The sequence below is a fragment of the Ischnura elegans genome, chromosome 11 (assembly GCF_921293095.1).
Source record: "Ischnura elegans chromosome 11, ioIscEleg1.1, whole genome shotgun sequence".
Lineage (NCBI taxonomy): Eukaryota > Metazoa > Arthropoda > Insecta > Odonata > Coenagrionidae > Ischnura > Ischnura elegans.
Window position 1 is genome coordinate 34073647 of NC_060256.1, and position 27859 is coordinate 34101505.

Genomic DNA, 27859 nt, shown 5'->3' on the forward strand with positions numbered 1-27859 from the left:
TCCCTTGGCAACAAGTTTTGTGTATTTCTTCTAAAAGTTAACTTCACCTAACTCTGTTGAGAAAAAAAATCACTTGTACCCCTTAGCTTCCAACCCACTCAATTGTACTTTTACCCTGCCGGACTAATTGGCCGGTGAGATAGACACTTGAAGTTTATTTTTGCAATTATTTCAAGTTATGCTGGAGCATACACATCCACGAATATAGATTTGAAGGAGCAAAGACGGAAGGGAAGTACTAGCCTTTATAATACTGGGCTGTCGTGTTCTGAAGGAGAATAAAATCAATTAGAATAACTAGCTGGTAATTGGGAAAAACCCATTGAGATAAGCTTCATCGACACATACGTACTAACCCGCAAGCCGCCTCAATAGGCGTTTGGCAGAGGGTGTTAGCACACCAGCCGTTTACATATAAAAAGGGAATGCTCTAACGAACTAAGGCCTAGCATATAGTAAATTTCTTTATTGCTCGGGGAGAAATGAATTCCCTTACCAATCCGTTCGGCAAAGCTCTTGATCTATCGTTTCTGTCGGGCCTGAAATATAGTGGGGTTCTAATATGTTCTCCGTGTCACTCTTAAAGATATCCATTCTCAATTGCTCAAGTAATCCAAGCATAGCCGGATCAAGGGGGATCAAAAATACGCAAGATTTTTAATACAGCCCCATTATCATTGCGTTCGTTTTGTATTTCGAGGTATCCTTGTGACCCCCCCGAGGACAAAATCCTGGATACTGCCTTGCTTGTGCCTCCCCCAGAAAGAAATCCTGGATCCGCCCCTGAATCTAAGCCTATCGCGTAGCCACCACAGGTGAACCTGTTGCCGCCAACATCCTCTGGAACATCTGGTATACCTATTCTTGTTCGTAACGCAACCTCCATTATCTCCCCAGTAACGTCGTCGTGGTTTTGTTTCGTTCATTTTCTCCCGACAAAGTGTTGACAACTTATCATTGTTAGACTTCCCATGGGCAATGCAGGAGTCTCAGAAGCGACCCTCAGCTCTATGCTTGAATTGTCCACGCGCTCTTTTCCACGAGTCTTCGGATGCAGAGGCGCGGTAAGGGCGCCTCGTGCGCCATCTGCACTCTGCACCGCGAAAGAGCGGCACACTCTCTGGGGTGCGTTTTGTGTGTGTGTTGTTGGCGACGACGACTACGGATGGAAAAGGGGGGCGGGTGAGTTTAAAAGTGGACTTCTCTCGCCCACCTCACCCTTTTCGTTTCCCATCATCGTAGGGGGGAGAGAACGAACATCTTCTATTCCGCACCCAACTCCCCCCCTCCTACCCCCCCGCACCCCTGTTGAGCGTCCGCGAGATGAGAGAATGTTGGGAGCGGTTGTGTTATTTCGCGCGCGGCAGGAGGAGGCGGCGGCCGTCCCGCTCCCACACCCGAGGAAAGCGACTGCGAGTGAGCAGGGCGAGCCGTCGACTTTTGTCGCGCATCCGAACGAACGAACGAATCCGAACCAAGCAGCACCCGCGGCGAGTGGTGTGAAGCACCCAGCAAGCACTCAGGAGTATTGTTTTTGTCCCTTGTTTGGTCAACAATGGCGACGGAGGCTGTGGGCGCAGAGCCCCTGGACCTGACGGGATTCCCTCCCGAGTACTGGTACCAGCAGGTGAGCTTGTTGCCGCCGACCAAGCATCCGATGGAGTATCTGAGGGACCTATTCTCGTTCGTAACGCAACCTCCGTTATATCCCCAGCAACGTCGTCCAGGTTGTGTGTCGTTCATTTTCTCCCGACAGAGTGTTGACAACTTATCATTGTTAGTGATGAGAAATTGTAGATTACCCTTGGGCATTGCGTGAGTCCCAGAACGAGAATAGAACTCTGTCCAGGTGTTCTACCGGGGAATGTGCTATATAAATTTTCGGGTTTCCAGCCAAGTGAGAGATTTCACGGTCCATTTAATTCCGTGGGCTACGCATCAATCAGTTTCCGAGTTCCATGACGTTTGTGTGCGTCAAGGAATGGGATCCTCGTGCTGTGGAATGTGTTCGAATGGGAAACGTGGGTCACTATGGAACATCTCATTTGGATGTATACCCGAGGAATGCGCTCCCTGTACATGCCTTCTCTGTGCAACCCATTTATGAAGATGTCTGTTCCCACTACTGCGCACTTCAGGATCTCTTGGCTGTTGTTGTTGTCGTGGGCGAGTGGTGCTACTCGTACTATAACTGTTTAGGACTCAACTTAGTGGAGTATTGGCACAGTGGGACAAGTTATGCACTCTGCAATCATGATTATTGTGATTGGTCAACTTCGGTTGGGTTTGTCAGACGCAGCTCTTCCCTCATACCTCCAATCAGCTACTCTTTTCATATTTTCTTGTATTTATTTTTGCACCAGTTACATGTATCTCAAACAATGCCCTAATTTTTCTGTCTTCCTTTCCACCTGCCCTTCGACTATCGGCCTCCTTGGGCCACCATAGCTCACTTCAAGACGGTATAGCCGTTTCGTTTTCATCTCACAGTCTTTCATCCTATCAAATTGTACCAAAATTAGTTTTTACCCCACTTGTTTTTACACCTACGCGCCATTCTAATTGGGTGAAATATCCTGTGAGCGCCTCGCATTTACTAAATTCATGGTTATTCTTGGAATTTCGTATAGATGTAGCGCCCGCTATCCAAAAATTTGGAAACTGAATCCTTGAGAGTGACGCGCTAGTTTTGAAACTGGTGGTGATGAAGATTAATTCTTTTTTTTAGTATTGCGAAATGCAGTATTTGTTCTCGAGTGCGGTGGGTCTTTGATTCTCCCTGTATCGAGGGCCCTCGTTCGACCCCATGTCGCTCCTTGAAGGCAGGCGTCCTGACTGCGCATTAGGGCTAATTTGAAAGAACGGGCTCTGAATCGGGTCGTCCCGCTACCGGGTTCATTTCTCGTCTCCATCCCAATTATCAGGGCTTCCGGTCGCAAATATTCTGCCCAGCACCCGGTTTCGTATATGCCGGGCGGTCGCTTGCACTGCAAGCTCGGCCTTGAAAGAGTTGATGGGAGGCAGTTGAATTGATTCCCATTTCTTGATGCGCGCTCATTGACTGGAGATGTTCGTGCCAAATGGTATAATATTTTTGGAAGTCTTCATCAAAGACCGTTATGTGTATTTCACAAAAATAAGTTTCCGTATGAAGTTGGTGATTTCCGACGTTACTTAGTTGAATTTGATGAACATTTTGAATGAAAAAATTTAAACTTTGTTTTACCATAGGTTTTTTTGGTAAAATACTTGTTAAAAAAAATTCGGTGGAAGAACGATGTTTAATTTTATTTATCCAAAAGCTCCCGAATAGTTTACTGGGCCCGTAACATGTTAGAATATGGATAATTCTGGCAACTTGGTGTCGCAGAAAAGAGATTAATGCGGATACGTTGTGAACGCGTCTTTATTCGCTCCATGACATATTTTAGTTACAGAACCACGCGGTACAAGAAGTTCGCACTTAAACATACGAGAGAACGCTACATACACAAGATAAAATAAAACAAAACATACTCTAAATTCAGAAACGTGCAATACTGGAAATGTGCATAGCAATACAATTCAACACACTGCCCACGGAGAACAACAAATAACCTTGGATAAACTGTTTTTACGAATCACTTGAATCCACCTCGCGTTTGGCCTCGATATATTCCAAGTGTGGCGCGTTTCCTCTATGCAGGAGTAACAGAGTTGAAGATTAGAAAGCTCTAATTATTCGGGGGTACATTCTAATTCCTTACTTGCTTGCTCTTCTTTTTTTATCGCCTAGATTCATTATCCTTTACACGTGAGGCGTTTTCGCATTCTGATGCATTTCTCTTGTATTGTATACCTACACAGACTGGGGTCATGGGTCTTTGCGCCTTGGCTCTCCCCCCCCTCTCGTATTCCAGAGGACATGCCATCCCTTCCCCACCCCTCCGAATTCTGTCGCATATTCTGCTTTCGGACCGTGACGTCATGCCGTGCGAAAAAAGTTCGGCGAAGATTCCGCTGGGGCGGCTGGTGTCTCTGCCTGGTGCCAAATATGGGAATTATGGCCGGGGGCGAGGTGCCGAGACATCTGGTGGTGGACGCGTGCACTAAGAGGGGAGGGTGCCGTTCTCCTATCGTGGATGCGGCGCGATATCGTACGAAGTTTTTGCGAGCATCGTCACTGCTACACTAAAGTCTCAGAAAGAAAAATATATATTGGGGGAAAATCGCGTAGTACCGAATTCCTGTTCGTTGGAAGGGCCGAATTCGGTATCAAATCAATGATATTCCATATCTGCGTGGGATATAAAATGCCATTTTTTCATAACTCTTGATATGACTCGAAAACTACGACATCTTACGTAACAATGCCAGCGTTTGTGATTGGACTTGATCAAATCTGCCACAGAAACAATCCTCATTTTTTTAGGGATGAGTAGTTTGCGAGATGAGGAGGCTGGAATATTCTCATTGTGGAAAACATTTCTTAATCCGTGTTTACACGATAAATTCACTCATGAAACTACGCGGTTGGACAAATTCGCGGATTCATGCAAGAAATTAGAACAGGAAATATTACCTGGAGATGCCTTGGTGCTTTTCCACAAATTTTAATGCTTAAAAAGCGCAATTTCGATGGTGAATGTGTTCGCGATTTTTTCCGCGCTGTTAAATGCAGCGTGTAATCACACCTTTAGCGCTCGAGAATTTAAAATGCTTTACGTGATATCCTTAATAAATCAACAGATTGCATTGTGTCGTTTTTGTAAGTGTTTCCTTGAGAATATTTCTCTAAATATGGAACAGTGACCGTCAAGCTTCCCCTAATGTTTTCTTCGTTTCGCAAGGTGTGCGGCAGCTGCATTCATGGCTTCGCATTCTTTATTCGCTTCCCTCCCCCCGTTCGTCTTTTGTTGGAAGCAGCGCCGCCGCGATTGACTTCCGCATTGCATCCGCTCCTCCGCGAGCGGCTCCGCGGCGCGGCATTTTTTTGTATTTACATAGCCGCAGCCGTCCGTCTGACCATGGATGACCACGTGACCCTCCTCTCATTCATCCGCTTCCGATTGTGGCGGAGTAATCCCACAACTACGGTGAACACGTGTGTATGATGTTTCATACATCTGCACTGTCGCCCTTAGGGCATCATGCGACCCGGTTGACCTCGTAAAACGTCCTGTCCCTAGTTTTATACAACCATATCCCTTGTATGGGGCGGTGTCTTTCGTAATAAGGCAGTGGCTCCCTAGCGGTGTTCTACGGACCGCAGATGGCCGGCCGTTAGTGGTCCACGGAAAGAGTGAATAGATCGCCAATAGATGAGTCCTTGAAAGCGGTATGCAGTGTTGATATGGAAATAGAATGCTATGGTGCAGAGTTTAGGTGCAGTTGTCTTAAGCAACTAATAATGTTTAACTAAACACTGCTTTACTTAATCATATTGGCATTTTTAAATGAGAAGAGGTTTGAGGAAGTGTCAAAGCTGTATAGAGAAAATTTCAACCTTGTCTACCTATTCTTTTATGTGTCGTTAATTCCACTATCATTTTCTAGTGTCTAAAACCATTCACACGAATGAATTCAGGCACTGGAAAACGATAATAGAATTTTGCTTAATCTTTTTCAAAACATCAATTTTTCTCAGTCTTAAAGTTAAATTTAAATGCCCTGCATTTTGGTGCATTATTTCTTGAAATACCCTGGCTGTGTATTTACAACAACGCTAAGCAAGTGTGATGAACTCACGCTCTGCACATTGGATCTCCACTGTCCCCCTGTATCCTTACAATTATGCGACCCGCTGCAAGAGATCCTTCTGCCCTTCGAACAACCCCCGACTTTTATGCAACCAACTTGCCTAGATTTGCTGAAGTTCTGTTCTTGTTGGTTTCCGCGGACCTCACCCGCGAGTATCGGCAGAACCCAGACCTTGAGTATGGATATTATCCTACGATATGAGAATCCAAACCAGAGAATTGCAGACACTGGGTCTCCCTAACTGAGTCTCCCTAACCAAAAGCTGAGGCCAATGATTAAACCTCTAACTTAGGTATAATTGTGATGAATGGAATATCGAAATATTTTTGTATAAATAAATATAATTTACGTCCTTATGCTTCTCCCTCTTCATGGGTATTAAATTTAATGGAATTGAATTTCCAATTGAAATTGACAGCATGAAAACAAAAGGTATTTTAGGAATCAGATAAGTAGAGCTACCTGGTGTAACATGATCTAAGATTTTGCCATTTAAATCTTGCTTGCAAGCACAAAAGCTGGAAGTTGTCCTATTTATATTGGAACTGGGATCACAAAACTCTTTTGGAACCTCGATAACAAAATTATAAAAAGGTCTTGGCAAACACCATTTCTATCAAAACTCAAATTCAAAGTTCCCTTGTGAGACTTTGTGTAACCTTTGTCTTGCCCTAACAGATTTAGAAAATAAATTCTTCATAAGAAGAAAAAGTACAGCCTTACATCTTATTGCTGATGTTGAATTAGATGTATTACATATATTTCATCCTTAGATTTATGTACTGTTATTTTTAGTTCTAACTAGCTTGTAAATCATGACAAGCCTACATTTCTTTAAGAAGCAGTAGAAAATTTAAATATCATTCATTTGGCTAATATGTTGGTAATATTGTTGCACAAAAGTTATAGGTGGGGTTAATAATTTGGCTGTGGAATCTTCTTATCGAGCCATGTTTATGACTTCTCTTTTATTTTTCTTTGCAGTTTGTTGCATTTGATGGTCTCAACTGTGGTGTCCCAACTCGCACCACGCCTACGTTGACGCCCACCACGCTGCGAAACATCGAGCAGACGTTCATAGAGCTGCAGAACGAGGTAGAGGCTGCCACACCACACCAGAACGAAGCTGGATTTGTGCCCCCAGTAGTGCAGCCCATTCCCAGGGGTGAGTGTGGACATCCTCAATTCTCATCAATGCTCAAGTGGGGAGGTTGATTTTTCCCTATCCCTGACCTTCTCAACATCTCTGTTCTTTCCTTTTATCCATTTTTAAGCCTGAGTTTTTATCACTTGCTTGACTCTCCTAGCATGGGAACAGTATCTTGAAAAAATTTATTCTGCTCTGATCAGTGGGGTAGCCAGGTATTTCATTCGGGGGGGTCCAAAACCAGGGGGAAAATTTTGAAAAACAGAGTACTAAGTAGAAGGCTTTAAACTAATTTTAAAATTTTTTTATGATTGAGAAAACTTCATTTGTCAAAGAAATCTTTTGTTAATTCATGATTTTTCAATATTTTGTTTTCTTTTATGAAGAAAAATTATTGTATTCTTATATTTCGGAGGGGTGGAGGGTCTGGACCCCCCGTATCCTCCCTAGTTATGCCACAGGCTCTGGTATATGATTTCCATTGGACTATTTAATACAGGCTCCCCAGGTCTTCACATTAAATCCTACCAGTAGATACATTAAAAGTAAGAATCAACTCATAGCTGGTAAATAAATCCTCCAGAAACGCCATACAATGTACTAAACTGAATATGCTACATTGTAAGGAGTTCGTGACAGATTATTTGTTTTAATCTTACCTTTTTCTTTCCCTTAATTCAGATAAGGTATTTTTACTGGAATCTATTAATTTCTTCAATTTTTCAATTGAAATAGTATGATACCATGTGTATGTAATATTAATCAACCTCTGATGCCTTTGATTGATTTTATTAATTCTGAATATCTGTCTAGATGAAGCTTTTCAAACTTGTTTTGAATATAAGTGGAATAAATTTACTGTATGTAATTGTTGATAACTGCATTGCATGTTTGTGAACTGGTTTGTTTTTCCTTGCTTGCAGAGGGCAGCACATTTACGAGCGTGGACAGCAAGACGTGGCAAGGTGGGAGCGCAACTGTAGCAGCCGTGACGCCAAAGAGGCAGGCCTTGACGACGACGGCAGCCAACACAGGGGCAGCCCATATGGCGGTCAACGGAGGTGGTGGACATGGGGGAGGAGGCGGATCGGCCTCTGGAGGGGGACGTAGGAATGTGGGTGGACGCAGGCCTGTCAAGGACGACAGAGTGAGTCCTCTTTACCTGTAATACTAATACACCCCAAAGGAGATAATGAAGCTAACGTCACCGAATGGAGATGAGGGCTACAGAGAGTGGTGTTTAATTTATCATATAAGTATTCGATCTCTCAGAAAGGTTTTCATCTCTGGCCTGAATAAAACAATCATCTGACTTGCACAATGCCAGTTACGCTACTGAGTATCAATGGACTCATTTAAGCTAAATTATCATGTCAAATAGACTAGTGTGCTGGAATTTCTGCATTATCACTAGCATCCTAGCTGGCAAGTTTTCTCTTATCATTGGTGCAGATATAATTTTCATTCTTGTTCCCTTAAAGGCCTTTAAGCTGTTAACCAATCATGTTTTCTCTTTCAATTATTTGGATTTTAGTCATCAATTATTTTTATCTAAGAAATAAAATACATCTTTTCATGACGTATCACACATTTTTACTGTGTTTGTGTAATCTCATTTATCCATTCTGTTCTGTGAAAAAAAGTTCCCATAGTAACATAGTGCTAAACCCCATGAAGCCTAGTGTAGGTTCCTGTATTGTGTGATTTGGGAGAGGACCTTTTTCGAACATTCTAGTTTTTTGACCTGTCTGCCTTAAAGTCCTGAACTGGCTAGTAGCATTGGACTTTTTCAAAGTCAGATATCCTCTGATTCAGGATTTATTATCAATTTTTGCAGAACAATCAAACATTTTGTTCACCTGAAACACATGATCATTGTCTCTGTCCCTTTTGAGTCACTCTTCCAATAACATGTTGAATAATAACTTAAAAATAACCATTTTACATGTTACAAACTCATCCCTGGGGTATCTCCACAGCTTTTCCTCCACCTCGTGCATAAGCCTCAGGTGGCTTTTGTTTTTTACAATCTAGTGGGCAATTTCTTCCCTTTGTTAAAGTTTATCCTTGAATGAGTGAATGAACCAGATCTCCAATGATGCCACCAACTCATAAAAGGATGGCGGCAACTTTCTTGTGTTCTTGTTTTAAATAGTAATAGAATGTCTGTATTGGAGCGGTTTTTTTTCTTCTTCACTTTAGTTTCCCTTCCATCTGTTGAATTTATAAATGAATTGTGATTTCTGCACCAAATGAACAATCCCATTGAAAATCTGTTTTACTGAGTTACAGAATCAATAATTATATTTGCGATTTCATTGTCAATCCCTCCCTGACACAAAGGCTCATCGTATTTATTTGTGTCTTTGCAGTTGTCACCTGAGGAGGAAGAAAGGAGGAGAGTGCGCAGAGAGCGCAACAAAATGGCGGCTGCACGATGCAGGAAAAGAAGAATGGACCACACCAATTCTCTGCTCTTGGTGAGTTCAGTGACTACCTCACTCGTAATGGTTGGTTTGTGAGGAGGTTAGCTTTGCACGTAGAAGACCCTTTATATTTTAGAGACAATGCTTGCAAATAATATCAAAAGATCCAGCTTTATTGTCAAAGAGTATCTGTAGAATTTTGTGAAGGCACTCCAAATTATTTATTGATGTGCAAGTTTCTTTATGCTTTTTTCCGCTTAAAATTCAGTTTATACACTAGAAAATGACTCCCAAAAGTCTCCCGATTTTCGCGGGCTAAAAAATACCACCCCCACTAATCTTAGGCCGTGACGTCATAGTTCAGTAGGAGTCCAAGATCCAAGCCCAGTAACTGCAGGTTTGGAAGAGCCACGTTGCGTTTAAAGGAGAACATGGCTGAAATAAGGAAAAATTACAAGTGGTGCATTGTTCCTCTGTGCAATAACATCCAAGAAAAAATTTTCGTCTGCATTCCCACGGAGGAAATTAGAAGAAAAGCCTCGATGCATGCCGTCTGTCGGGATGAGCGTTACGGAAAAATAAGAGTATAATAAACGGAATGATAAACCCGTGTGCTTTGTGAGCAAAGATAACTTTAATATAAATAATATTTCCATATTTCATTGACTGAATGACTTGAAACTGAGATTTTTCGATAATTCGGCCGCCGTAGAATAAAAACTAAACTTCTCAACAAAAATCGAGATAGGTGTTTCTCGATGGCTACGATGGACTCAAATTATTTATGGCACTTGTTCAATTTCAGTTACGGAAGGACATAGAAAATTCCATGATGTTTAAAATCAAGGGAGGAAAAATAAAAATATAGAGCAATGTTGATCCTCATGCATTCGAGTGCCAGCCAAGAAGACAGCGTTTTCTTCTACTGTCGGCGTCAAAATGATGTGCCGCTGTACTTTGCAAAGTTATATCCTGGCTTCACTGCATGCTATAATAATGTACTATACGTCATTTTAAAGGAAATTTTATCCTAAATTCTGATTTATTTTATTACAAAAAAATTGAAAAATGTAGACACGGCCAGTGCAATAAATGACTCCGCGCACCGAAAAATTAGCCGTTTTGTCAACTTCATGAAATTTGCAACTCAACCTAAGGAAAACTACTACGTCTACAGCATTCATCTTCCACATTAATTTGCACTCATCAGTGCGGATTAATAAAATGGCTTTTGGTTATTTTTAGAACTTATATTTTGTTATAAATTAATGACAATATTTAAACATTATCTTGTCCCATAGTTTACCCCGAAAGATAAAGGAAGTTGTAGATGGAAAAAGAATGGAATCCAGAGGTGGTCACAAAAAATGAATCGCAGCATTCTTTGATTTTATTCTACGCCGTTGCTTGCTTATCAGAAAAAGTTGAGTCACAAGAGGAATGTTCCGCGGCCCTTGATTTGGAAACTGTGGAGATAGAGGAAGACGTGTGGATCAGCAATTTCTATTTAGTTGGTTGTCAGGATAAACCAAGGATCCATTTAAAGGTTGTCAGGCCATCGTATAAAGATAAGACTGATGTGCACCACAGGGGAAATGGGGTGTTTGAGGGAAAGTCAAACCCAAAGTTGCCCAAAGAATGTGCAGTTCTATGTTGCTCTTTCCCCAGTTAAAACCAAATAGAAATTGGATTGGGATGATATTTTCACCACGGGTTCCAGTGATAGTGAGAGTGCAGGTGGTCACGGTCATCGTCGAAGGTCATCCCTCTAGGATTTCCAATACGGAATTTTTAAGTGACAACCGATCGCAATGACGATGAGCTCGCCTTTAGAGTAGGTTTCAGATATATCGTGAGAAGAGCTCCCAAAATGTATTAAAGACTCTGTTTGGAAAATATTCACATTTTAATGCTACTTTGGGAAGGCTTTCATTACAAAAGTAACTTATTAACACCTGAAGACGTTGTGTTTATTATATTGCTCGAAGTGCGATTGACCGATTCTTTCTGCAGAATAGGAAGTGACTTCAGGGTTTTTGAGTCACAAGATGGTAGATTGTGTTGGAAGTTCGTCTATATTATCGCTACTAAATTGAAACATTGATAGTCTGGCTTCCTCAGAGCTTCCTGTCGCCCTCCAGGCAAGGTATTTTTAAGTTGAAAGTATCATTGATAGCTTCGAGGTGGAAATAAGTTCACCATAAGACTCTCTACCGGACTGCCAAAAGATTACACATTTCACATGAGTATACGCTTTCGCCAATATTATACGCAAGTCTCACTTTGTTATGAACTATAAAACATTTCAGATGCAATTCAGCTACCTTTACATTTCTCGGCATCGACTTTCGGCGCCGAAGAAGTCTACAGTTTCACTAAAATACCCTGTTATCATAATGGAATCAGTAACAGGAAGCTTGCTAGGATCAGCCTAAGAATAACTATATTCCTTCATATTTACGCAATCTATCGCTTTCAATGGAGGAGAAATAGATCAAATAATAGCCCTGAAGTCACAATGAATAACTCCGATACGTCTGCATTTCAATAAATGAATCATAACCTCTCATGTATTCAAGAAAGCAACCTCGACTATGGCCGTGCCGCCGTGCCTCCTCGTACTGAACTATGACGTCACTTTTCTACCAGCCAATCATCGGGCGTTTTCGATTCTCACTTGCATTTGAAAATTCTCGTGAACTTTGATGCATTAAATATCGCAAACCACGTCATAAAATTATAAAAAAACTTTCACTGAGGTATGCAAACATATATTTTTATATAATTTTGGGGCTATTGATTATATGTATCTGAAATATATGCAAGTTCCCTATTGCACAGGTTAGAGCTGCATTAATTTCTAAAATGGCATGGAATTGCGCGAATGCATGAACGAAATTAGAACAGGGGCTATTTTGCCGTCTCGCATCCACGCATTCTCACATTTGTTCTAGCAATTCACCGCTTTACGTGATGCAATTCTGATTGAGCCTTCGCACGTACGTCAGATTGCGCAATTCCGTGTTCTGTGTAAAACGGCCTTCAGAACTGGTGGTTTGCATGTTGTCGGTTTGGTTGTTTGCTAATGTATTTGTTTTCCTTCCTACAGGAGACGGAGGGGTTGGAGCAGAAGAAGCAGGGCCTGCAGAAGGAAATCCAACAGCTACAGCTGCAGAAGGAAGAGCTGGAGTTTTTGCTAGAGGCTCACAAGGTTAGCTGCCGACTTACGGGCCACCCTGAACACCCACCTGCCTCTCCCCCTGATGTCAAGCCTTTGATCTTCAGCCTGAATGATGACGACACTGAGATGGTGGTTGACGATGTGATGGATCGTGGTGGTAGGATACAGCCCTCGCTGCCCCCTCCCCGCTCACCTCCACCCCTGCGCCCCCTCAACAATGCCAGGCCCTCACGACCCACCACCCTGTCAGTGGCTGCTGCGTTTGCACCTGCCCACCACATGATCCCAGGGGGCGCTGGGTCAGCTGCCTCTGAGGTGGTGGCCGGAATACCCATCACGACACCCTCTGCTGGCATCCCCTTCAACTTTGACTCGCTCATGGAGGGTGGCACGGGACTCACGCCAGTGGGTGGTGCTTCGTCTGTCTCCATGCCGCTGATGGTGCCGTCTTGCTCCAGCCAGCAGCGCAATTCTGGCACATCCAACGGTGGGGGCGTGGGGCCAGAAATGTCTAGCCCAGAAGCTGTACCGCCCAAGCTGGTGTCTTTGTGAGGTTAGGCTCGTAGCGCGACCGTCATTGGGGTGGTCAGTGCTACGTTGGCCAAGAAGGTGTCGCTTTCTGCCCTGCGAAGGGCATGGCGTGTGACTTGTTGCGCCATGGATGTGCAAGGAGGACATGTGAACAAGTGTTGCCTGCAGTGCTGGGTGCGCAATATTAAAATCACATTCTCAGAGCAATGGAGGAAGGAGTGGTGTGTGATAGAGAGGTGGACATCTTCCTTCCTGCAGACCTATATATGTATACAAATAATATATATTATTTACTCTACCATTCGTCACAATACAATTAAGAAGAATTTAAAGCATTCAGACCTTTATGTAGTATATGCTCACGTTCCCTCCAAATTTATACATACGTACGTGTATAGATATATATGCATGTACGAAACATGGAAGTATTTTCTATGGAGTTACCTATTTTTGGTATGTCACCTCATTTACAAATATTTAATATATGTAGAATGTGTGATGAAGGAAAACTGCTTGTTAAGAATTTGAGTATGCATACTGTGTGTGATATTGACAGATTCATCTCCAACTCAAAAGCAAAAGCAATAACAGAGAGAGGGTGTTGTTATAAATATTGATGAATGCATTATGTATGCATATAGGAAATTAGTGCGTGCAATACAAATGAAATATTTATTTTTGCCCATGTGTGGGAGATGCATGTGGTATGTTGGTTGATTCCTTTATTATTTTTGTTTTGCACTCTTGTTTGAGTGTCCCCGACAGTCGGGCAATGCAGTTATTTTCTGTGAGAATGGATAAAACTTTTTTCTATTGCAACAGTGCGCCTTTTGATAGGAAACTTTTTACCAATTGATGGATTTTTGGATTTGGCTGAAAGTTTTCGACAAAATTTTTTTTACTTGGCTCAATCAAAAAGCTCACTTTGAACTAATAAATGCCTTTGGTTAAAAACTTGGTATGCAGTCATGAATAAATTGTGCTGTTCTAAGTTCAATGAAATAATGTTATTTATTATGCTTACTTTAGCACGAAAGATGGCACTAGATGATGTACGCATGACTTTGATTTTGAAGGTGGATACCCATTGGCATTTAGTGGTTTGAAAACTCTATTGGCTGTTACCTACAAAATATATATATGATAAAATATATTGCTAGAAAGTCTGGTGAGCATTGCTTTAAAGCATTTTGAGTCACATTCTAATCCCAGACTCTTGTACAAAACATTGTGTAATGTGATCCATGTGATGTGAATAAATGAATTTTGATAGAATTTCCTGGATTTATTTAATATTACATTTGTCATCATTCGCACCAAAAATGTTCTGCCGGTAAAAGTTATGTTCTCATACTACAGTTTAGGGAGTATTCATTATTTACACAAGGCTTTTAGGGGGTCAGGGGGCCAAAGCAATTTTCACCCAATCTCACGTGAGGGTCCTGGCAAGTATAACGTTAATTTTTTCCGCAAGGAACAGTGTAAAATGTGATTATAGACTGCGATCTTAGTAATATTAAAAACTAGTCTTTAACTAATCTGAAATAAAAATAACTAAAAAAATTGTTTATTAATAAATCCAACCCAGTGAAGCTTAGATTAATAAATTTACACTGAAAATGCGCATTTTGAACATCTCGTGTGATAACGGAGAGCATCACCTTACGCAATTAACGTAGGCCCCCTTGCTAACCACCCCAGCATGTACCTTTTCCTCCACACTATATTTATATTTTCTTCAGTAAGTAAAAAGGCCTATTTCCTTTCGTTCTCTCCGTGATCTGACATGATCCCTTTGCAATACCCCTTTTCCCTACTCGACCAATGTCCTTCACACCCTATGTATAGGGCTGTAGCCAGGATTATTGTCAGAGGGGCAACAAGTAAGTACATGTTACTGGAGGGTATGATGAATACCACTGTGGAAAAGTTGCAGTTTAAGTTAGGTGAAAATTCTCCCTGGCTACAGCTCTATGTGGCCCATTTATTTTTATTTATTCCCATATCACCAAATACAGCACATGTCAGCCAATTTACAGATGGGTGTTCAAAATGTTTAACAATGGCATGTGTACGAACATCCATACCCTGGGTTGGGGCAAACTACCCAAGTGGGACTTGAACCTGCGACTGCTTGTTTGGTAGGGGAGGACTTTACCCCATCACCACCAAGGCTGGCATATGTAACAGTTGCTTCTCCACGTGCAACATTCGTCTAACATTCTCTATCCTTATCCATCATATCCATTTTTCCTGTTCCATTCAGCCTCAAAACCTCATGCCTCTTCTCATTCCTCAGTATCGATTTTTGCACTCCATCAAATGCTATTCTATCAGACTTGATTAGTTTATCATTTTGTTTTATACTATCATTCACATATCATTTCATTCCTTCATTCATGAGCCGTGTCATGCTGAGAATTTGAATTGAGGGATGAGGCACAATATCATCAAAGCAAGTCTACCCAGGTGGAAATAAGAGACAACCATAAAAATAGTTTTGAAGAAGATTTTTTGGAAACTATGCCACATATGAAGGTTACAGCTATAAGTGTTCATTTGCAAATTTAGTCATTTGAACTAAAAATTCAGCTCTAGATGGGAAGAATGTTTTCTGGATAGATAATAGTATGAAGGTCATTGGTGAGCCCATATTTTTAAGCAATTTCTATGGTCACCCCCTGAATCACTGACGATGGACTGGCAGTAGTCATGCAATTCCAATGATAAGTAAAATAATATCTTCAGGATGATTTAATCTTGCTGGCAAATTTTCATTTTTCATGTTATTTCCTTAATTTGACTCATTAACACATTCAATGCGGTCCCGATTTTCATGACAGTCGTCAGAATCGGCCGATAAAATAAGAAATAAAAGTAGAGAGAGGTTTTGGCGTAATAATGTCTGCTCAAATACTGCTATTTACAAATGGCGCACACGGGTCGAAAGAGGGAAGCTTGCTGAAGGCCATGCATACGATTGGAAGACTCAGAATTGGATATTATAGTCACGTACGGAGGCGGAGAAAGGGCTCCCTGCCTGACCGGCAGAGCACGGACATGACATGCTCCGTATCTTGACTTGGACAGGACCACGTCAATTGACGTGCCTTATGCTGAATGTGTTAAGGAGAAAACATTCTCAATGCACTCATTTTATGACATAGAAAAACTTAAGCATCATAATAAACCATATAATTTCTTATGAAGAAGAGGTAAATGGCTAGTGAAAACTAATTTCAAGAGATATGCTGATGAATAAGAATATTTTTATAATTAGGTTTTGGATTATATGCTGTCATATAGACAAATAGAGTAAATTTAAACATGCACATAGTGTACTTCTGTTTCACTGAAAACAGAAGTTGATAAAATATAGAGTCAAATACATTGCTATTAGATGGGCAATTGAATAATTTATTTATAACATTTAGTTGAGCATGAAAAACTGTACGAGATGATGTAAACATTTTTTCATGCAGTCTTACAATGAAAGAAGCATTGGTAAAACATTTTTAGTACAAAGAAAAAGATGATTTATTTAAGAGTGGCTAGCCAAGGGAATAATCTTGTGAATCATTTATCATTTTATAGCAGTACTTTTATCATTGGCTTAGTTTAGGCAAGGACCTTAAAATATTGAGAACTTTGATGAACCACTAGGGCATTATGTGTAGTTCTGTGTAATCCGCTGTAGAAGGAATAAGTAGCACTGGGTACTATTTGATCTTAAACATCACATAATTTATTCAAAAAACAAAATTACAATTTATATAGAATTGTTTAGGTGTATATGGCACAACACTGACAAATCGTTTTCCAGAGTCTAACTATTTCTCGGTTTAAACTGGCGGTGTTTTTGGCTTATCGCTTATCTAACGTCTTTTGTTTTCAACAAGCTACCGGAAGTGACGATCAAGTAATGGCCGCTGCCTGAAGAGAATGTGTTACACGTAATCGTTCGGCGTCTAACTTTCACATATTTATACCTTTAGTAAAATGGATCTGTATTTACTTTTCAATGTAATTATTGCCCTGTGGGCAATAGAAGTAAATGGTATTATGTTTCATTTGCATCCTAATACTGAAAAATGTTTGAAAGAGGAATTGCAGACGAATGTCTTCGTGAGTGGAGAATACGAAGTGACAGATGCTCCTGGACAGAAAGTTGACTATATCGTAAGTCGCCTTAAGTTAGACTGGATTTGTTTGGTTTTGATGCACGGATGTCAATCATGAAGTTACGATAACTGTATTCTTGTGGTATTTCTTAAGACCCCGCTTAATGTCCCTTACCGACGAATTTCTTTGGCAGGTTAGAGATTCTAAAGGACACATTCTGTCGCAGAAAGAAGATATTTCTAAAGGGAAATTTTCATTCGTAACGGAAACCTACGATACGTTTGAAATTTGTTTCACGTCGCGCGTTCCTTGTAAGTTATTCATTGTTAGGCTTTTACTATTATGTATAAAATTATATCAACATTCACTTCAAGTATTCCGTTCATATCCAATTATTTATTTACAGCACAAAGAGGAATGAAGCAAGAAGTATCTTTGGTTACGAAAAGAGGTATTGAAGCCAAGAACTATGAGGGGGTAAGCAAGCATTGAGTGACTGCTGTCTTACTTTATTTCTTTAAAAAACTTAATTTTATGAATCTGTTATTCACTGTCTTCCTACTTTCTCTTTCTGTTTGGGCTGTGGAAACTTCTTCTGGATATAGGCGGTAATGTTGCCTTTTATTTTTATTGCGTTTCTCCTGTAACCCTGATATTTTGTGAAGGTTCCTTTACTTTTTCTAAACTTGCATGGTTTAAAACCAACTTAGCATTTTTGTAGATAGTTGCCTTGTTGTATGCTAATCGTATTTCTTATTGCTAACTTATCAGTCGTGATTAATTGATCGATGCCGATCATATTCTAAAAGTAAAATCTGTGGATTTAAACGATTAAAGTTATCCACATGTTATTTATCCACCAGAAGGTTTGTTTGTGCAAAATTTGCCCTGGAAAATGTTTTTCCCAGTTGAACTTTTAGTCCCTCGCTGCTTTGTTTTAAGGGTCATTTTTATGAAAATCAGGCACGAAGGTATAATAATCCATAATATTCTCTAAATATCTTCTTGGTACCCATGAGAGAGTTCTCATTGTCTAATTATGTAACTAGGTATAGTGAATCATTTTTCCTTTATTTCCAACTGAATGCAATTTTCTTGGGTTTGAGCTACGAGATGCTATTTAACAGACAAATTAAGTAGAATTCAATGAATCAATGGAAATTACTCGATCATGTTTCAATCTCTAAAAAATGTTTACTATTTTTTAGTTTTTGATTTACGCAAACGGTAAAATTGTATAGTTTTTTAGTGCAGCACCTCTTAACCCCTTCACTGATGGATATTTCTCAACAAATATCACAAAAAATGTCATATTATTTTATTACGTTTTTTAATTATTTACAGGTAGATATTAAATAAAAAACATTCATTTAAGTGTTTTACGAAGTCATTTATTTTAAAATTTACTCTTATTATATCACTTTTTAAAAAATTTCATGTATTCTTGCATAAAAATCAAGTAAAATATTTCACAATAAATATAGTCACAAAAATTACTCACTATAAAAACAGACGATGGAGTTAGAAAAATATTAATATAAACTCCAAATTTGAAACGGTAAAATATTATATAAACTAAAAGTCTATCTTTGTATGGTATACTTTGAAACACCCACATTACAGTCAGGGCAAAAATTGCGACTCTCCCTCCTCACCATTTTTCCACGCGCATCTCGCTTTCGGGAGCACACGGCACACTTCCGAGTTGGGTTTGACTTATTTTCCGTGGGTGGGATTATGTCTGGGAAATGCCTCTCGGTAATTCGGAGGGGATGGGCTTTTGCAGGTGGCCTACCTGCCTTAGGGGAGGGAACACTTGGGAAGTACAGTTCAATCATTTTATCTATTAGGTCCAGCCTGTATTGCAAATGTGTTTTATCACCACCTGTTTTTCGACATAAAACATATGAATTCCATAAGCAAATTTCCATCAGATGAAAAAATAATTTTTTACAATATTTTTTCCCTCTTTTTCTTGGGATTGGATAGTCAGCCAAATGCTGATCTACCCTGTCAACACCCCGCATTGCCTCATTGTAATTGATGACTACCTTTGGTTTCATAACCACTGCCCCCCTTTTCTGCACCTCTCTCATTTCCCTATTGTGGACTGTAGAGAGTAAGGTTACTTCCTTTTTGTCCTTCCAGGGAAGAACCAAAATTTTTCCTTTACGGAAAGCTGCCACATCTCCTTTCTTCATTTTTTTCATCTCCTTTCTTCATTTTTTTCTTCTTCAGCCCCTCTGGCATCCCCTTTCCTGTTCTGCACACAGTTCCATAAGTATCACAAGAATGAGAAACTAGTTCCTCGGCTAGTTGTGGAGAGGTATAAAAATTGTCTGTCCTGACGCAATACCCTTTTTCAAATAGTGGTTTCATCAGTGACAATACCACTTGGGAGGACATTGGCTTACTTTCAAAGTCTTTGTCAAGAGTAGTGCCTTTCCCGGTATAAATATTTGTTGACCAGACGTATCCAGTGCTGGACTCGCAGAGAACAAAAGTTTTTATGCCGAATCTAGCTCTTTGTACAGTAATTCGCAGAGGAAATAAATGTTAGCTGTGAACACTCCAAAAGACTCCGTAGAACTGACACTAGAATTTTATGGAATGGGAGTGTAAGTAACCCAAAACAGATAGTGGTAAAAGGACAGAGGCAAAGAAACCAAAACATGAGGGTCAGAGGCATTGGGAAGGGAAAAATAGTGAGAAAGAGTGTTTTTTGTCATGTGCGGCTGTAAAAAGGGAAAGTATAGGGCAGTAGGGAAAAACCGATGAGGGTGCAGTGGTTGCATGAAAGGGAGATCGGAGGGGAGGAGGATGAAAAGGATGAAAGGGCGGCCGCGACAGTGCGTAGACAGTGCGTAAAAGGAAAGGCGGAGGGGAGAGAACAATGGATGAAGAGAAGGGATGGATAAACAAGGGGGTTGGGAGATAGAAAATATGTCTTCCCTGGAAGGGAGAAATAGCTGAATAGCCGAAGTTTCTATGTCAAATCTATGCACGGTCACAAATATTGACGAACTTACAGAAATGAAATAATAATCAGTTGTATTTGTAGCTAAATAACAAACGGAAAACTAAAAAAACAAAGATATAGTTTGTCATTATAAAGAAAAAAGACAATAAAACATCACTGAGCAAGTTGATTTTCGGTGCGAAGATTTTGACACCATATTGCTGAAAAAGAACACTATCAGAAAGTTCCCGACTACTGTTACGTAGTTGACAGAAATGGCTTTCGAACACGCGACCTTTGGAATAGCAGCTTGGACGTAATTTATTTACGAGGTCCCGTCGACTACACTGAAGAGTAAGTAATGATAGTTTTGCTTAGTAGTGTTTATAAAATGTTTCAAATTAATTTATTCACGGAATAAAGATAATACAACATCCTTTCCGATAGCAAGATTCGAACGCGCGACCTTCAGAATAGCAAGACGGCACTTGTCTGCCGACTCACTTCGGCTGTTCCAACGATTGATAAAAACTCTGCGAAAAGTCATCGCAGTTATTTATAAAACGCATTGTTTCTTTGTTCATTTATCACATCTCGATACACAATAGGTTTAGAAACAAAAACATTACGAGAAATAATAGATTTTTCCCCTCTTTTGGACCTCGAAAAAACGTAGAAGTTTGCCGGATATCATGCATTGTGAAGACACGTATGCACTCTCACGGCAAAACTACGTACTTCTAATAAGGGGACGAGATATCTCGTCCAGATCACGAAAGAAGAAGCCAACTTGACATAGGACGAGTTAACTCGGCCGCGTCAGTTTTTGCGCGTCTTCTTAGGACGAGATATCTCGTCCGAATCAGGGAAGGGGTTAATGCACAGAATATTTATTTATCACTAAATCTGTTGCTCCTGCAGCTACTTTCAAGACACTCACTGCATTTTTTATTCATAAAGGATGAAAATGTCACATAATGGTATGCTAAGTCCTCTAGATGAGGTAATTTTTTCATATTCTTTTTTAAAATGTATGCCAAACCCACACTTCTTATAATGTGGTTGAAGCACAAATTATCTTCAAAATAATCTTCAGAAATGTAGGAATAGAAAAAATTAAAACTTGGCTATTTCCACATGGTAATTTTGAATTAATTATAATAATATTCAGAAAGCAGTTTTTTTTCTAAGGAATGACTTCCCCGGCACAGCAAATTTGCTATGAAACATTCATTTGCTCAGAAGTTTGTACTTGCAGCACCTGCTGATTCCTTGGGCTTTGGATGTAATTTAAACAGTGATGAATCTTGGATGAAGTCTGCTCTAATGTTCCTTGAATAGAGAATCAAGTCATGCAAGGTTCTCCAGACCATTGTGCAGTCCACAATACTATCATGGTTCATAAATTCCCATGGCAATTTATATTGGTTGGAATGCATTAAATAAAGGACCTTGTTTAATGTAGTGGTCTGCGCATTGGCATGGAAATCAATAGGTACATGGTATAATTACCAAGTTTTATTCTCAAAGGGAATTTTTCCCTTGAAAATTAACACAAGTTTCATGACTGTTTGTGTTTTATTTTGTTTATTTTCCGTTTAAATTTTATCACAATCATCGTATGTATCTATCTGGTTCTGAACCATCTCCAAATGGAATTCTTCAGTTGAGCTAATGATTGGCTAAAGTGAATATGTTTGAAGACAGGAAATCAAAATGCCATTGAAAGGTAGCAGGAAAAATACTGACAATTATTATTTATATTAAATATAAAACTGATTTTGAGATCCATTTTGCACCAATTGTAATTATAATATGAATTTCCTGTATTCAGACTTCTTCTCCTTCAGTTGTCATGCTATATTTAAAGCTACCCTAATCTCTCCTCGTATCTTTTTCAAAAGCCATTTCTTATCTTCTGAAATATTTACACTTGTATTTATTACTTGAAGGATTAGTAAACATGATTCAAAGCAGCTTATGATTATTTATGGTGTGCTCTTGTGATTTAAGTTGTTAAAGTAACCTCCTTCCCCTATGTGTATTTGATGTCCTCACTAAAGAAAGGCATCTTGCTGCCTTTTTATAATTATGAGTATATCTCTTATCTCGGTCTCTTTATCTCAGTATAATTGAATGATTCAAGTGCTTGGAATCTGATTTGAATAGGAGTGATAGTTTCAGTGAGAAATATCTGTCATGTTAGCACCCAAATTGTGAACCTTTTATCTCGTTTTTCCTGATAAAGATAATTATAATTAGACAGCTGTGATGGTATATGCATTTCCCTTTTTGTTTTTTGGAATTCTTGACTGCCTCCGAATGTGTATCAATTTAACTGGGCTCTCTGGAGAGGGATTCAGATCTTATTCTAAACAAGCACTAGAGTTTTCCAGTCTTGAGGAATGTGCATGTTACCTCCTGAGGAAAATTTTCAATAAAAGAATAACAGATGACTTATTTTTTAATGAGAAATTTCCCTTGTAATACTAACTGCAACACAACTATCGTCATAATAGTTTGCTGTGGTTCTAGGAAACAGAAATATAATTTAAAAAATAGAGGAAAAAAGAAGAAAATGGGAAAAAATATAAAATTTAACAACAGTAAATAAGTAATGCAATATTTTGAGAAAATTTTAGCGAAACACTTCCAGAGAGAACATTATTTCATTCACATGCTGTTTTTAAATTTATGAAGTGACTGCCCTTTTTATGCAGGGTGCAACTTAGAATCACTTTTCAGAGGATACATGGTGGTATTCCAAGTTTTGTAGATATGTATCGTAATGAGGGTCTGGTTCATATTTTTTCATGCTTTTTTTTTAACTTGCTTTGTCTGTCTCATTGATGGAATCTTGTTATTGTTTTTTAACTGGGGAAAGGGCGTGAGGGGTGTTCATGGCACCTCATGATTCTTCTTTGACCCATTGTGCGTACATTGTGGTATCTACAGTGTTGTTAGCTTTTATACCTTCAAGTGTCATACATTTTGACAAAATACTGCCAGTATCCCATAAAATTTTCATTCAGCTTCCGATCAGAATGAGTGAAAGTGTTCTGAGGTATCACCTAAACCCCACGCGCCCTTCCATGCCTCTCTTCCGAGCCATAGGATTTCCCCTGAGCTTTTTACTTTCATGAGAGCTAATTATTTTTTCTCTTTTAGCATGTAGAACATTACATTCAGCATGTTTAATAAGATATTTCACGCCTTGAAACCCAAAGTTGTAAAGTAAAAATCAAATATGCGGCCGAATGCCAAATAACATACTTAGAAAACTTCAGTTGAATACATGTCCCATCATCAATTTTATGGTAATAGTGTAAAAGTAAATATTTTGAACCAATCTAATTCCTTGGACCTATTTAATAAAGAACTTAACATAACTGGATCATTCCAAGAGAAAAAAAATATTTTCCTTGGGATGAGTAATATGATATATTGATGACACCCCCCTTCTAACGTTAAATTTTGCTGTGCGCCCTCTCCCGGGTTAACTCACTTCCCATTGTCTGATCGGCTTGCAATTTTTCACTCTTTCTAGATTTTGGTGGCAGTTCAATATTTAATAAACAGACGCTTGAATTTTTTTCCATTGTGCTCTAATTGATGAGCTAAATTTCCCTAAGCATAGAAATGTTTTTTTTAAATTTTCTCTATTGATGGCGTTAGATATAAATATTTTGGCAGAAATTTATTTAATAGCTATGGTTTAATAGATTAGATGATTCACCACTAAAATTAGAAAATAATATGAAAAAGGTTTGGGAATATGCTATTTCCAATACCAGTTTAAAATTCACTAAAAAGGTGATTAGATAGATAAAAGAGTATTAGCTTTTCATTGCTGATTAGGTTTAGAATTAGATATTAATATTGCGTCCCAATCCATACACACCTAATGGGATTCATTAATAAGAGGTCAGTAGATGCATTTGGATCGAATTCAATGAAAGCCAGCTGCTGGAGGTCCTGGGATATTTGGTCTTCCCACCAAGGATTGAATTTAAAACTTAAATATGAATTCAATGGCCTCTGTACTTCAGTATTCTGTTGAACGATTATGTCCAATGCTAAAGAGCTCTATTAAATGGTAGGAAAACTGAATTATGTATAGATTAGGTGCTTTCTTATAAGGAGTGAAGTTCTATGTTGTTTAAATTAATACATTGTATTCTTATCTTATTGGAAGTATTGGATAAGGATGGCATTGATAGAAAAAGTATAGACTTGATGGAGAAAGAGAAAATATATTAGTCCTCTAGTGTCAGTAAGCTGTGTCTTGTAGGAGGGTAAAGCCTGCTTGATTTTCCTTAAGTCTAAAAGGCCTGGTGACATGATGCATTTTCTCACATGAGTGAATGTGTGAATGCATGGTGGATTTTGGTGGAATGGAACATGTGTGAATGCGTAACCCAAATTTGAACCAGTTTTAATTTATGTTGGTGCATTCATAAAGGAATATGTTCTTGTGTAATTTGGGTGGTAATACGTTGCAAGCTTAGATTCATCTTGCATTTACACATTAAATCATTACTGTAAATGCATTGGTTAGTTAGGCCATTTGAATACTTCTGTGTACATTGGAATGCGGACTTAATGGAAATAGTGGATCAAGAACTTGACAAAATTTCTTTGTAAAACTTGTGAATGGAATATGTGACATGACTCTCATGCACTCATAGATGCATAATATGTCTGTGTAATTTCCCAAGATTGCTCTCATGTATGGTGTTTATGTTTGTGGTACAATAAAAAACATAATTTTAGGGATTTGAAAAAAAACAAGGGTTGGCGACCCTACGTTCACTCAGTGATTCAACCAAAAGGTTGGTCTGAATGGGTGAGGTTCGTTTACATTTGTTGTCAGTGGTGGAGAATTTTTGGTTTATCCTTTTTCTCCTGGTAATTTATGTAATTAAATGTAGTCTTTTCAGCTGTGATGAAAAATGAAAGCTGGAGAAGTACACTGTTTTTAATAATGAGATTCCTTTGCAGTTTAAATCATTATGCACTAATCAACTTCAGCTTCTAATTTTATTTTGTTAGCATGATGAGGATGAGTACTTTTGAAACTTAGGTTCCTATCTTTGGAAAGTAAAGGGCATTCTTGCACCTTTCATTATATGTACCTGTAAGTAATCTGTTTTGGTGGAATATGTACATATTCCATGTATTTGTTTTTTGTTTGAGTGGTATGCACAGTTTAATGATGTACACTAACAGCTATCTTTGTGGTGTAGTGGATTTGGGCTTGAGCATTAGAATGTCATTGTTTCATTAACATAATAGAGGAATTGGGTGAATTGGAATTTTTATGCTAAGTCGAATAAGTGTTTTTCACAAGATTTGAATTGTGACTCCCTAATTATTGCGTGTGGTGCTTGTATCTACATTGTGCACGTTGATTTGCCAGTTGTGTTGTGTTTGCGGTTTCAGAAGACTGTCCTTAAGGCGTTATGATACTGGAGATTTTGCCAGACATTTTGGTGCTTAAGAAATAAATATTTTTAACAATGATTTTTCCTTGATTTTCCAAAATTTCATTTTTTTCCTAATGTCGAGAGTACATGGTTACATTGTAACAATAGTCTTTGGATATATCATTTAGGTGTTTCTCATTAATGAAGCCAAAAATCCTGACGTACTATTATGTCCGTAAGGATCTGCAGTTGTGACAATGATGACTTTAAAATGAAATTTAAACTCTAAGTGGAAGTTAGAGAAGTATTTTTTTTTCATCACCATGATAAGTCTTATCTACTATGTGAAATTAAGAAAGGTATTTGCCCCTATTTTATTAATATTCCTTGAGCTGAGTGTTTAATGAATCCAGAGATGGCTCATGGAGCACCAAAATGGTCCACATAATCTGCTGTGTCACAACCCTCAATTTTAATAGTCCTCTTTGAATATATTTGAGAGTTGACTCTCTATTTTGCATGCAGCTGGGTGAGGCTGCCAAACTTAAGCCATTGGAGGTGGAACTGAAGCGCCTGGAGGACCTGTCCGAGTCCATTGTTCAAGATTTCTCATTGATGAGGAAGCTGGAGGAGGAGATGAGGGACACCAATGGTGAGTTGGAAAATTAAGTACCTCTTTGCTTGTGAGTAGTTTGTGATCCTGTATGCATAGACTCCTGATTAAAGAAAGTTATCCTCCTGAACCTCTGTGTAATTGCCGTGGTAATTCAGGAACCTGTATAATTTAGTGGTCTGTACACGTAGTGGCCTGGAAAGCAAAAATTTCGCAGTTCGATTCCCAGTCCAGGGAAATTTTTTCTTATGGCAATTTATGCAAATTTCACCACCTGTCACGTGGCAGTAAACATTACACGTAACATAATATATTGAATATAATTTGAATAAAATTGGAAATTTTTTTCTGGTTGCCTAATATTAATGAATATTAACTCCTGGTGTTCTGTATACGGTCACCGTTGATAGAAAATGAGGAATTGAAAAAATATCATATCCCTCATATCGATACATGTTGCCATATTTTGCTGAATATTGGAATTCGCACTGGAGGCAAAGCATCCATGAAACAGGATTTCTGATGTATGTTCGATGTGCCTTTGGCATCTTACTCATATTGTTTCTCCTCATCCAACAGAGTCGACCAACAGCAGGGTGCTGTATTTCAGCATTTTCAGCGTGTGTTGCCTGCTCGGACTTGCCACTTGGCAGGGGCTGTACCTGCGCCGGTTCTTCAAGGCCAAGAAGCTGATAGAGTGAGGGGGGATGATTGGTCAAAGGTGTTGTCACAACGGAGCTCGTCAGAGTTTGCCCTATGACTTGTGTCAGCGAGTTTTCTATTCCTGAACTTCCAAAAAGTGCTGAGATCAAGGACGAGGGAATATAGGTGCATTGTGGGTAGTCGTTGTGGTGGAGGTCATGTGCTACTCTGCGTGGACCTGGTTTTGTCGAATCTTTTTAAAAATGTCCCATCTTCATGGTTCTCCAATCACTGACTCGATTGGGGAGTGTGTTCTTATGCATTAAAGTAAGATCGTCCCTTCTCATTATGTTTTCATCATGTTCTCTGTGCTGAGGAAAAATTAAAATTGATGTTGTTTTTATATATTAATTGTGTTCTTATCATTATTGTTCTGAAGAGTACTGCTAAGGTTGGTGAAGGTCATCTTCTGGAGGAACAGGTGGTAATGTAGTGTTTTACCCTGTCCACATTACTATCTTTGCTTACAATCCTACAAATCATGGATGATTCACATTTTTGATAACTCTCCCTCAAGTGGCCACTGGCTGAACACGGGCGTATATTGGAAAGTGGCAAATTTTGTAATGACATCAGAAACTTGGTAATTAAGTAAATTTGTTTTTAATTCACATGAAGATTGATTCTGTCGTGGCTCTTTGTTTCAAATAAGTGCTTCAGAAACACTTCACATCTCTCTTGTCCGTTCCACTTCTGACGTTGCGGCAATGCACCATCTTTAAGTGGCAGTCTTTGACATACATACCATTTCGGCTCTTGATGGTACAGAAGATTACCAGCACAATAACAATGTGAATGGGACCTTATGTTCTGTCCTCACCCTCCCTTCGGCCAGAAATTGATGACATATGGGTATTTGGTTCAAGGCTATTCAACATGAGGCATTTTTGTGTAGATTCTGATGTATATACTGTACGCAGCTAGTGTATGCCAAGTGGAAATTGCGTCATATAAAGTGATGTAATGGCAACAACAAATGTATGAATGTGGGCTGGATCAACAGCATCTGTTCT

The 27859-nt window shown here is 39.2% G+C and overlaps 2 protein-coding genes across 4 annotated transcripts in view; both read left to right on the forward strand.

The window, feature by feature from the left end:
• LOC124167506 (transcription factor kayak) overlaps positions 1 to 14299 on the forward strand; it is a 57168-nt gene extending 42869 nt beyond the window's left edge. The window contains exons 1-5 of one of the 2 annotated variants that reach the window (XM_046545431.1): positions 1281 to 1627; positions 6724 to 6904; positions 7810 to 8033; positions 9259 to 9366; positions 12422 to 14299. In XM_046545431.1, the coding sequence (XP_046401387.1) occupies positions 1556 to 1627; positions 6724 to 6904; positions 7810 to 8033; positions 9259 to 9366; positions 12422 to 13045 (1209 nt within the window). In that variant the 5' untranslated portion in view covers positions 1281 to 1555 and the 3' untranslated portion in view covers positions 13046 to 14299. Of the gene's footprint in view, positions 1 to 1280; positions 1628 to 6723; positions 6905 to 7809; positions 8034 to 9258; positions 9367 to 12421 lie in introns of those variants that run through there. The other variant, XM_046545430.1, reaches the window with a different exon arrangement.
• A 2640-nt stretch (positions 14300 to 16939) lies between these two features.
• On the forward strand, positions 16940 to 27197 carry LOC124167889 (transmembrane emp24 domain-containing protein bai). 2 transcript variants are annotated; one of them, XM_046545947.1, is made up of 6 exons: positions 16940 to 17203; positions 17340 to 17457; positions 17553 to 17623; positions 17752 to 17754; positions 26057 to 26183; positions 26724 to 27197. In XM_046545947.1, the coding sequence occupies exons 1-6, from the start codon at positions 17024 to 17026 to the stop codon at positions 26843 to 26845; spliced, it is 621 nt and encodes a 206-aa protein (XP_046401903.1). In that variant the 5' UTR covers positions 16940 to 17023; the 3' UTR covers positions 26846 to 27197. The 2 variants fall into 2 exon arrangements, with proteins under 2 accessions (XP_046401903.1, XP_046401904.1); XM_046545948.1 differs by lacking the exon at positions 17752 to 17754.
• The last annotated feature ends 662 nt before the right edge of the window (positions 27198 to 27859 follow it).